We start from the raw sequence: 13,016 nt of genomic DNA, 5'->3' as shown, positions 1-13,016 counted from the left end.
TATCCTAGGAATACATCAGACTATTTGCTTCAGGACAAGCTAGAAGAGAAAAAGAATTGGAATGGGAGTAGGATAGATCTAGGTATAAGCCAACATTCAGATCAAGTCCAAACATGGCTATGGTTCACATATACCATGTCCAGCAGGTGAAAGGGCTGGATGAACTTTCAGAATAGTAAGGCAGAAATGGTAAGTATGTCAGAAACAGAGTAGAACCACCTAGTCGGTCTATCTGAGATGAGGCTAAAAGAAGAGGAACAAGGCCCAAGACTAACTTGAATGAGGTGAGAAAGCTGGGCCAATCCAATTAGCAGAATAAGAGGACAGGGTTCTGTAGGATTCATGCATTTGGATGGAAAGAAAATAATCCTGGACACCTAAATGGGGCCCACTTCTTGAACTCCCCTAGGGGAGAGCCCTGGGTAAATACTCTCCAGTAATACCATTTAACAGATTTCTTAGCTCTTTCTTGTGACGGTTGCAATCAAACACTATATCCCCATCTCAAGATTAGGATATTATCTGCTGGCCTGCCTCTCTCTGGGAACAGAGTTCAAGCTGCCATTAGATGAGTTCAGCCTGCCAGCTAGGATGAGGGAATCACTGATAAAGGAATCAGAAGTGAATACGAATGAAGGGGAGTAAATCATTTTTCTAAAAATGAATATTCTAAGCCTGGTTGAAGGGTTGTGCCACTGAAAGGAAAAGTGGAGTTTGGAAAAAAACGAATTTAACAGGAAGTAGACACATTAAATCAGACTGGCAAAGCAGCAGATCTTATTAGCAACTTGGTGACAAGAAAGATTTCTATACTTTTTATAATCCCAAAATAGACAGGTGGAAGGATTATGGTTTGATGTACAAATCAGCATTTGTCTTTCTATTCTTGGAAATAATCTAAACTCAACATTGAAAATGAAAGCCAAAATTACAAATGTCATTTTTTGTAGAACTAGAAGCTGCTAAAACCTCAAATCAGAAATGGATGGCAGGGCTGGCTGGTGGAAGGGATGGCAAAATTAGTGGACACTGAACAAGGATGGGTACAGGAGGAAGCAAAAGGAGGTAACCAAGGCGAGGAGACACCATAGCCACAGATCTCAAAAAGAGCCAGATGAAAGTTTGTTTTATGACCAAGGATTTTTACAAATTAATTAATTAATTAATTATTTTGGCTGCACCAGGTCTTAATTATGGCAATCTTAATTAAGGTCTTCGTTGCGGCATGTTTAGCTGCAGCACGCGGGATCTTCGGTTGCGGCATGTGGGCTCTTAGTTGCAACACGGAGACTCAGTTGTGGCACGCGGACTTCTTAGTTTTGGCATGCATGTGAGATCTAGTTCCCCAACCAGGGATCAAACCCAGGCCCCCTGCATTGGGAGCACAGAGTCTTACTCACTGGACCACCAAGGAAGTCCCTGACCCAGGATTTTATAGGTGAGTTTCCTCCGCTTTTTCTTCCCTCTAGCCAATAGAAATATGAAGCTGTGGTGCCTCTCCTCACCAGCTGCCGCAGAGGCAGGCTGCCTCCTGCAAATACAGCTTGCCTCTCTGGTCCTTGTTTACCTCCACCTCCTTTGTGAGACTGGGAACACAATGAGGAAGTCTGCAAATGATGTGACTGTGCACATAGAACATCCATAAGGACTCCCTATAATTATTACAATTTTTAAAAGAGTTTTGCATCGTTACTACATACAAAAACAACATACAAAAGTTAATAATTGGGACTTCCATTTTGGCCATGATGAAGTAACCATGATGGAGTACCAGACTGTTCTCCTACTACAATTTTGGAATTATTTAGTTCTCCCTTTAATTCTATTTTTCTTCATGTATTGTGATGCTCTGTTATTAGATGCATACATATTTATGATAGTTATGTCTTCCTAATGTATTGCTCCTTTTATCATCATGAAATGTACTTCTTTGTCACAGATAGTACTCTTTGTCTTGAAATCTATTTTATCTGATATTAATATAGTCACTCCAGCCTTCAAATGCTTACTGTATGCCTACTATATCTTTTTCCATCAATTTACTTTTAACCTATTTGTATCATAATACTTAATGTGTGTCTCATATATCATATAGTGGGTTCTTGCTTTTATTATCCATTCTGATAATCTGTACCTTTTTACAAGACTTATTAGTCCATTAATATTTAATATAATTATTGGTATAGTTGGATTTTGATCTAACATTTAATTATTTATTTTCTGTTTGTGCACTTCCCACTCTTCCATTTTCCCTCTATTTCTTCTTTCCTATTTTCTGTTAGACCATTTATTGTTATTCTTCTAGATTATTTATTCTTTAAAATTCCATTTTAATTTCTGTTAGCTTTTTAACTACTTTTCTTTGTTTGCTTTTTAAATAATTGCTTCAGAGATTATAATATTTATCCTTTACTTCTCACAGTCTACTTAGTTAATATTATAGTAATACACATCTTTCATCAACTGATGGAACAACCAGTCAAAAACTCCATAAGATATGATGATCTGAAAAACACTATCAAACATCCCTACCTGATATTTAAAAAACACTACACCTACACATTCAAAGGCACATGGGTCATTTACCAAGAGAGATCACTTGCTGGAACATAAGACAAGTTTTAATAGCTTTTAAAAGATTGAAATAATACAAAATATGCATATTCTCTGATTACAACAGTAGTAAATTAAATTACAGAAGACATTTGGCAATTAAAAAACACACTTAAAAATAATGTATGGGTCAAGGAGAAATTAATAAAGAAATTATAAAACATTTCAAAGTAAATGATAATTAAAATATAACACCAAAATGTGTGGGATACAGCTAAGGCAATGCTTAGAGGGAAATTTATAGCTTTTAGTACATATATAAGAAAACTCAAAAATCAATGACCTAACATTCCACCTCAAGAAACTAGAAAAAGAAAAGCAAAAAACCCCAAAACTCAGAGTAAGTAGAAGAAAGGAAATAAAAATAATAAAAAATAAAATAATAAAAATATAATTAATAGAATTAGTGTAAATAGTAAAAATGAAAGCAAGACTCAATGAAATAAAAAGGCAACAAAACAATAGAAAAATTATCAAAGCCAAAACCTTATTCTTTGAAAAGATCGACAAAATGGATGCACTCCTAGCTAGACCAATCAAGAAATAAAAGAGAGACAACACAAATCTTCAGTATCAGGAATTAAAATAGATCCTACAGAGTTATGTCAACAAATTTTACAATTTAGAAGAAATGTATAACTTCTATGAAAGATACAAAGTTACAAAACTTAATAAAGAAGAAAGAGACAACCCTCTATTTATTAAGGGAATTGACTTCACAGTTAAAAATTTTTCCACTAAGAAAATTACAGGCCCAGATACTTCATTGGTGAGTTCCAGCAAACATTTAAGGAAGAAATAATACTAATTCTACACAAAATATTTCTGAAAATAGAAGAGACCAAAATATTTCCCAGTTTATTATATGAAGTCAGCAATAATTTAGTCCTTTGATAAGATTCAGAAACCAATGTCTTGGTAACTAAAGTCCTTCACCCTTGTGAAAAACGCTGCATGGTCTGGCTGGTACATTTGGTCTAAATCTCTTAATAGGACTCTGTTACAGCAGAAACTCCTTGTTGGGTATGGGGAAGAGTCTACCTTAATCTCCGTACTTAGGTAGAAAACCAGGAAATTGATTCACTCTGCATGAGAATTCTAAAGGGTAAGATGTTGCTTAGATATTTTAGAAAGACTGAGAACAAGGTAAGGGCTCCAGGAAAAAAAATTCAGCTATCAGGTATGTAGCTGAACCAGGACAGAGACCTCTTCTCACAGCACCAAGGTAGAAGGTTTCAGAGTGTCAGCAGACTATTTCATGTTATCATTTGAGATCCTAAAACCCATGATTTATGAACTAATTTATGAGCTGAGGACAGGGCCAGGCCAGATTTGATAAGACCTGCCCTTAAGAAGGTCTGACATTAAAAAGGGAGATTCAGGCAGTGCTGGACAAAGGGACATTATCATTAAATCCATCCATCCAGAGTAGGAGAGGAGCAGAGGGTGTTGGTCCCACCCACTCGGGCCCTGGAAGCCTGCTGGGCTCCCACATGGTGTCCCCTGCCCTCTGAGACTACAGGCGGGAGGCAGGCCTGGGCTCCTCTGTTCCGTTGAGCCTAAGCCCCAACCCCCCACACCTCCCAGGGCCTTTTCCAGCCCTGTGGGTCCTAAGCATAGGCCCTGCCCACTGCCCAAACCCTACCCCTGCTTAGGCTCTGACCTCCACAGCCAAGGCCTTTTCCACCTTTTTTTTTTTTTTCTCCTCCTCTTTCTTATTATTGTGGTTCTTTTTTACTTTCTGGTTGTTGGTTCATCTATATTTTTATTTTTATATTCTTTCTAACATATCTGTTAGTTTCCTAGTCTAATTTTATTTTTTACTTGTTATTGTTCTCCATTTTTTTTTGCTGCCCCACATGCAGCTTGTGGGATCTTGGTTCACAAGCCAGGGTTAGGGCTGAAGTTCCTGCAGTGGGAGCTCCGAATCTGAACCACTGGACTAACAGAGAACCTCAGACACCACAGGGAATACTCATCAGAGTGAGGTTTCCCAGAGGTCCTCATCTTGGCACTAAGACCCAGCTCTAAGCAACAGCTTATAAGCTCCAGTGTTGGAAGCCTAAGGCCAAACAACCAGTAAGGCAGGAACACAATCCCACTCATTAAAAAAAAAAAAAAAAAAAAAAAAAAGAGAGGCAAAAAACATGTCACAGATGAAGGAGCAAGGTAAAATCCTATAAGATCAAATAAATGAAGAGGAAAAAGGCAACCTACCTGAGAAAGAATTCAGAGTAATGATAGTAAAGATGATCCAGAATCTCAGAAATAGAATGGAGGCATGGATTGAGAAAATACAAGAAATGTTTAACAAAGATCTAGAAGAACTAAAGAACAAACAAACAGAGATGAACAACACAATAACTGAAATGAAAAATACACTAGAAGGAATCAATAACAGAATAACTGGGGCAGAAGAATGAATAAGTGAGCTGGAAGACAAAATGGTGGAAATAACTGCCAAGGAGCAGAATAAAGATAAAAGAATGAAAAGAAAATCTCAGAGACCTCTGGGACAACACTAAATGCACCAACACTAAATGCACCAACATTCAAATTACAGGGGTCCCAGAAGAAGAAGAGAAAAAGATAGGGTGTGAGAAAATATTTGAAGAGATTATAGTGGAAAACTTCCCTAACATAGGAAAGGAAATAGTCACCCAAGTTCAGGAAGCACAGAGAGTCCTATACAGGGTTAACCCTAGGAGAAACACACTAAGACACACATCAATCAAACTAACAAAAATTAAATACAGAGAAAAAATATTAAAAGCAGCAAGGGAAAAACAAAAAATAACATACAAAGGAATCCCCACAAGGTTATCAGCTGATTTTTCAGCAGAAACTCTGCAGGCCAGAAGGGAGAGGCAGGATATACTTAAAGTGATGAAAGAGAAAAACCTACAACCAAGATTACTCTACCCAGCAAGGATCTCATTCAGATTCGACAGAGAAATCAAAAGCTTTTCAGAAAAGCAAAAGCTAAGAGAATTCAGCACCAACAAACCAGCTTTACAGCAAATGCTAAAGAAACTTCTCTAGGTGGGAAACACAAGAGAAGAAAAAGACCCACAAAAACGAACCCAAAACAATTAAGAAAATGGTAATACGAAAATACATATCGATAATAACCTTGAATGTAAATGGATTAAATGTCCTAACCAAAAGACACAGACTGGCCGAATGGATACAAAAACAAGACCCATATATATGCTGTCTACAAGAGACCCACTTCAGACCGAGAGACACATACAGACTGAAAGTGAAGGGGTGGAAAAAGATATTCCATGCAAATCAAAAGAAAGCTGGAGTAGCAATACTCGTATCAGATAAAACAGACTTTAAAATAAAGACTAACAGAGACCTTATCTCTGTTACAAGAGATAAGGAAGGACACTACATAATGATCAAGGGATCAATCCAAGAAAAAGATATAACAATTAGAAATGTTTATGCATCCAACATAGGAGCACCTCAATACATAAGGCAAATGATATTAACCATGAAAGGGGAAATTGACAGTAACATACTAATAGTAGGGGACTTTAACACCCCACTTACACCAATGGACAGATCATCCAAACAGAAAAGAAATAAGGAAACACAAGCTTTAAATGACACAATAGACCAGATAGATTTAACTGATATTTATAGAACATTCCACCCAAAAGTGGCAGAATACACTTTCTTCTTAAGTGCACACAAAACATTCTCCAGGATAGATCACATCTTAGGTCACAAATCAAGCCTCGGAAAATTTAAGAAAATTGAAATCATATCAAGCATCTTTTCTGACTACAACGCTATGAGACTGGAAATCAGTTACAGGAAAAAACTGAAAAAAACCACAAATACATGGAGGCTAAATAGTGTGCTACTAGATAAGCAAGAGATCACTGAAGAAATCAAAGAAGAAATTAAAAAAATACATAAAAACAAATAACAAAAACATGATGACCCAAAACCTATGGGGCACAGCAAAAGCAGTTCTAAAAGGGAAGTTTACAGCAATTCAATCTCACCTCAGGAAACAAGAAAAATCTCAAATAAACAATCTAACCCTACACCTAAAGCAGCTAGAGGAAGAAGAATAAAGAAACCCCAAAGTCAGTAGAAGGAGAGAAGTCATAAAAATCAGAGCAGAAATAAATGAAATAGAAATGAAGAAAACAATAGCAAAGATCAATAAAACTAAAAGCTGGTTCTTTGAGAAGATAAACAAAATTGATATACCCTTAGCCAGACTCATCAAGAAAAAAAGGGAGAGGACACAAATCAATAAAATTAGAAATGAAAAAGGAGAAATCACAACTGACATCACAGAAATACAAAGGATTATAAGAGACTACTGCAAACAACTATATGCCAATAAAATGGACAACCATGAAAAAATGGACAAATTCTTGGAAGGGTACAATTTTCCGAGACTGAACCAGGAAGAATTAGAAAATATAAACAGACCTATCACAAGGAATGAAATTGAAACTGTAATTAAAAATCTTCCAACAGACAAAAGTTCAGGACCAGATGGCTTTACAGGTGAATTCTATCAAACATTTAGAGGAGAAAATGGACTTGAGGACATGGGGAGGGGGAGGGGGAAGCTGGGGCAAAGTGAGAGTAGCAGTGACATATATACACTACCAAATGTAAAATAGATAGCTAGTGGGAAGCAGCAGCATAGCACAGGGAGATCAACTTGGGGCTTTGCGACGACCTAGAGGGGTGGGATAGGGAGGGTGGGAGGGAGAGACGCAAGAGAGAGGGGATATGGGGATATATGTATGCATGTGGCTGATTCACTTTGTTGTACAACAGAAACCAGCACAGTATTGTGAAGCAATTATACTCAATAAAGATCTATAAAACAAAATTTGAAAAAAAAAGAAAAAACTAAATCATCCAGGAAAATACTGCAAAGCACTAGAAACTAAAAAGTAGACAATCCTGTGTCAGAAACATAGGGAGTGGAAAAAAGTGGAAACGGAAAAACAAACGAGAAGCAAACTAAAGTTTTTCAGGAGAGTGATATAATCATATTTTTTGGAAAGATAACTCTAATGGTGGTATGGACAGGAAGACTTAAGCAGAAATCCTTGTTGTAAGAGTCCAAGCAAGAGGAGATAGACCTCTAAAATAAAATACGATACGGAGAAATCATGGATTTACCAGACAGGCCTAAGATAAATTGAAAGAATTTAATGTACATTTTGTAAATGAATTGATTTCCCCAGGACCTGCTCTCCTCTAGGTGAATAGTAAAAATTAGATTCTGAAACTATATTTAGGATTAGAACTAAAAATGTCAATATTCCACTAAGCCACCTAACACCACGATGCCCAGACAGAAAGAGCCAGTCTTTTAAAAAGATCTTTTAAAAATCCTATTACAAAATTCTTCACTTTCCCTTCTATCTGCAATTTATGATATCCTTCCACATATGTTATCCAATTTAATCCTCAAACAGCTCACAACGATCACTTTACGGGTGAGAAAATTGAGGCTCAGAAAGGTGAAATAATTTATCCAAGATCAAGCATCTCTAAGTGGAAGACCCAGGACTCAAAACTTAAGTCCAGCTCTCTTTCCACCGCACTGTATTAGAGAAGCTCATTAAAGACCTTGTAGACCCTACAGGAAGGAGCCAGACCAGATGTGAAGATGGGTCATTATCAACATAGAGATGATAGTAACTTCTGTGTTCCAGGACTAGAGATAAAATGATTAAAACACAGAATCTGCTCTTAAAGAACTTAGAGTTTAGTAAGGGAATTAAACAAGTCAACCTTTCTGTTGTATAAACTTAGATATGCACTCTTTAAAAATTATTTTACTCCAATTTAATAATCAAGACCCTAAGTGTATATTATAATCTTTACTCACGTTCTGATGCAGATCTAGAAGAATGAGACTGCCTTCCATCACTCTTTGATCTCTCTGATTTCCCCCCATCAGTATCCTGATCATCTGGTTCCTTCATTTTCTCTGTAAGCACAAAATTGAGACAGAGACAGGGATAGAGCTGTAAAATAGAAATCATTAACAGATTATTTTCCCCCTAAACAAATCCCATGAGCACCAAACACCATGTGTGTTGACAATCTGTGTGTTTGCAAGGTATCAGAAATGACTTCACCAGCTGGAGGGCATGGCCATCATCAGAGACCTCCGTAGAATGGCAAAATATAGTCAGATATTCCCTTCCTCCAGGCAAACTCGTCATCATGGTGCCCTCTGGTTTTCCAGAAGTCCACAGTGAAACACCACGCAAGCCTATCTTTCCTCTAAATGCTCCACATTAAAATTAACCCTTTGCCATCCTTCTTTTGGTTCATCCCCTCCTCTTCCCCCTCCCATCATCAAAGTCCCCTGGTGTTACTAATCAATTTCAATTTTTAAATATTTGTTGAGGATAACTTCTATGTATCAAATCTTATGTTAGGCACTAAGTTGTAGTACTAAACTAGAAAGATACGATCCTTAACTCAGTGGAGCTTTTTTAGAAATATAGGTATTAAACAGGTAATTAAAATATAATGAGTGCTACAAAAGAATAGGGTGCTGTGGGCACATACAGCAAGAAGATTAAACTATGTCTGGGGTTAAGGAAGAGGCATTTGAGACACAGGTCATGAGTAGACGTTGGCCAGGCATAAAATGGGAAAGATTATTGGCAGAGGGAGCTTCTAAGAGAGGCTTGTGTCTGTGAAGGCCTGAGAGCAGTCTATTGGCTAGAGCAGGAGAGTGAAATGGACATTGATGAGGAAGCGGGTAGCAGATCATCAAATTGTCTCTAAGCTTTGCTAAGGAGTTTAGAACTTATTTCTATGGTAATTGAAAGCCATTGAAGGTTTTTAAGGAGGGGAGTGACACGAGAGGTTTTCTCTGTCCTCTCTCTATGGCAGCTCTTGTAGATGAGAACATCTACTATGTCTTCCTTCTAAGTCTTCATTTCTCCGCACTAAACATCCCGTGTTTCCTCAACATTCTTCTATGGCACAGCTGGCAGGTAGAGTAGTAGTTCTATTTGGATGAGATCTGTGGTTAGATTCAGGTTTGAATCCCAGTTTTGCCACAGAACTAGCTAATTACTTTACATCAATTCCTCAATTGTAAAATGGGAGTGAAGAAAAAACTATGTATAAGGCTGCTATGCGAATTAACTGAACTAGTGCATTATTAAACCTTCCTGGTCTCTCAAGAAAGACTACTATGCCCAAAGCAGCCAGGATCTACACTACACGATCGGTGCATGAGAGTGCAGGATGACAACTACCCACCTTCATCTGGACATTAGGGTTATACCATCTGTTTCCTTGCACTGACATCATGATACCCTCTCTTGATTTTTGTGTTTGTTTTTATTTTTTTAGAATTAAAGGATTGAGAAGTGGTATTGTAACCTGATGAGGCTTTGATGTCAGAGAGACTTGTTTGGCCAAGAAAAAAGGTTTACTTGGCCAAGGGCCAAGCCCCTAGCATCCCTTAACCTGTCAGTCCTTTTATATGTACAAGGGGGAAGATAAGGTTGTCTGGCAGAGTTATTGTAAGTATTAAATGAGATCTTTTATACCCATAGTTCTCAACTCTGGCTGTACTTCAGAATCACTCAGAAAACTTTTTACAATGTACCATTCTCGGGGTCTCATTCCCTATATAATTCTTTTGTGGAGCCAAAGAATAAGAACCAGAGTTAAGGACCATGGGTTTATATCAAACTCTTCGTACGTATTGGAAAATGGTAGTTTTACTATAATTACTACACATTCTCTTTAATACAGCTAGGGCTCAATAAATATGATCACAGAATCTTGAGAGTTGAAAGAGGGTTAATTTGGTCCAATCCTCCCACCCAATATAAATCACACATCTACAACTCAAGCCCAGGCTAAGAGTATTGGCTAGAATCACACTGACTGGGCTCAAAGCCTGGCTTTTCCTCTTACTATTATAGTTGTGAGGTATTAAACAAGTATTTAACCTCTCTGTGCCTTCTCATCTGTAAAGTGCAGTACCTACTTCACAAGGTGATTCTGAGATCTCAATGAGTTAATACAGTAAAGCTTTCAAAGAACAGTGCCTTGCACTCAGTAGGTAAAATAGTTGAAGGGATGAATGTTTTAATTCCTGAATAAAGGAACAAATGAAGGAACACACCAAGAGACAGTCAGCTTTAATTTAAACATTTCAGGTAAGAGGGTGAGCACATTCTGTTAATGTCCTCAGCTCTAGTTCTTAGGAAGTTCATTTTCTATTATATGAAATCTTCCTCCCTGCAACTTGGATCTATTTGGCCCTATTCTTCTGGGGACACACAGAATAAGTTTTCCTATTTACTATAGCCATTCAAATAATTAGCCAGTTAACTTTCCTACCCAGATCCTCTCTTTTCCCAAATAAAGCATCCCAATTCTTTCAACTATTTCTCACTAACATGTTTTCAACTCCTTTCAGCATCTGGATAGCTCAAAAACTTAATTCCCAATCCATCATATATCCCTCCCAATTTTGTATGTCCTTTGAAGGATCTGGACACTTTCCAGAAGATATGAATCATCACTTTATCCGTTGGGGACATTATATTCTTTCAAGGCAGCCTAATATTACATTATCTGGGGGCCAGGGTCTGGGGGGTGGGCAGGCTCCTCATATACTGACTCGTAATAATCCATTTGTAACCAGCTAGAATGACTAAACCTTATTTCTGTATACCTAGCCATGTCCTATCTTATACAACTGAACTAGCTAGGTTTGGAAGTCTATTTGCAGAACTACCTTAAATCTATTTTCATTAGACTCAGGCTTATTGGTCCAGCCTATGGTTAATTCTGTTAACCAACTCATTAGGTAGACTGTGAAGTTTTGAGTCAACCCTGAGGAAGTGTAAAGAAAAAAGAAAATTATAGTACACAGTGTTGCAGAGTGTGTGTTGCTAGAAGGAGGTTGGCTGGAAGCCGGACAGAGGGCTCCCCAAGATGACATTACTCAAGATTCATTCCTTAGATTCCAGGGTCGGTCCCCACTCTCACAAACTCAAACACTCCATCTCAGCCGTGTGCCAGAGCTGGTCACGTTGAGATTCATAGAGATTCCTGTATAAAAACAGACACTCAGTTTTTACTTTACAGTGTGAAATACAACTGTGAAGAGAATAACAGCTCGTGTGTTTTTTTAATGTTTACCATGTGTCGAGCACAGTTCTGAGGATTCTACACATATTGTTTCATATATTTCTCAAAACTCTATGAGTTAGGTGCATTTTACAGATGAGATAGCAGAGCAGTTACTATTTGAATCCTTCCCTCTCACCCAACTCATGCAATTGACTTCCAAGTCCTGTTGCCCAGTGTCCAGTTATTAAGCCTTTTGAATTCATCCTCTCCCTTCTAGTCCCACTGTCCCCATCCCAGTTCTGGTCCTCACACTGTCTCACCTCTACCATTACCACAGCCTCATTCTCTCCCTTCTCTGGTCCATTTGTACACTGCCTCTTATATTCCTAAAACACAGCTTTTAATGTGCCACTCTTCTTGTTTAAAACCTTTAATGGCTCCTCATTGCCACAGAACAAGAACTCAGATTCCTTGGTGTGGCACAGAGGTCCTTCATCTTAGAGTCTGTAATTCATCTCTTGTCACCTTCCCCTTTCCCGGATCCTCTTCAGCCCCTCCTCCTTCTCAAAAGTTTTAGTCAGTAACCACCTTGGACAACTCACAATTGGCCGGGCATGCTGAGTACTTGTATGCTACTATATCTACTTGTATGCAACAAGGATTTATTGTGCACCTACTGTGTCTTGCATGTGCTACACACTTACTTGACCTGCATTATCCTATTTAATTGTAACAGGAACCCCATGAAGTAAGCACTACCACCTTCCCTAGTTAGATGAGGAATCTAAAGTGCAGAAGGTCAACTTGCCAAGTGTCACACTTAACAGGTCTGGGTGGCTTGCTGACCCCAGAACCCAGGCACTTTCCCACCGACTTCCTGTTCTTGGCTCAGCCCGGTCCAACTCGGACTCCTGCCATCGTCTGTCTTCCTCCCCAGCTGGATCATGAGCTCCTTGCAGGCAGGAACAGCGTCCACGTTGTATCTACAGTGTGTTGCCCCATGCCTGAGTATGCTATCAATTCAAATGTTTGTTGAACTGATCCATAGAAAGGAGAAGGAATGTGTCTCAGCAAAGCCCGGAGAACCCTAGTTCAGCCTAAGACAAGTGCAAATAGGGTCGACTGATCCCTGATTCGCCAACAGATTTTAGGGGGGAGGTTGTGGGAACTGCCAGGCTGCTGGGGTCAAAACTTACCTAAGGCACCAACCTCCGCCGCGCGTTACCAGTCACGGCGTCTGCCCCGGGTCTCCGTTTACTGCGGTTACCACGGCAACGCCATCCCGCCTC

The 13,016-nt window shown here is 38.6% G+C and overlaps 1 protein-coding gene across 1 annotated transcript in view; it reads right to left on the bottom strand.

Moving 5' to 3' along the window:
* CFAP44 (cilia and flagella associated protein 44) overlaps nucleotides 1-12,907 on the bottom strand; it is a 138,030-nt gene extending 125,123 nt beyond the window's left edge. Inside the window, exon 1 of the mRNA XM_019922445.3 lies at nucleotides 8,498-12,907. Within this exon, the coding sequence (XP_019778004.1) occupies nucleotides 8,498-8,654 (157 nt within the window). The 5' untranslated portion in view covers nucleotides 8,655-12,907. The remainder of the gene's footprint in view (nucleotides 1-8,497) is intronic.
* Between the last annotated feature and the right edge of the window lie 109 nt (nucleotides 12,908-13,016).

This window comes from Tursiops truncatus, chromosome 4, assembly GCF_011762595.2.
Source record: "Tursiops truncatus isolate mTurTru1 chromosome 4, mTurTru1.mat.Y, whole genome shotgun sequence".
In the NCBI taxonomy this organism is placed as follows: domain Eukaryota; kingdom Metazoa; phylum Chordata; class Mammalia; order Artiodactyla; family Delphinidae; genus Tursiops; species Tursiops truncatus.
This window is presented reverse-complemented; position numbering and strand designations above follow the sequence as displayed.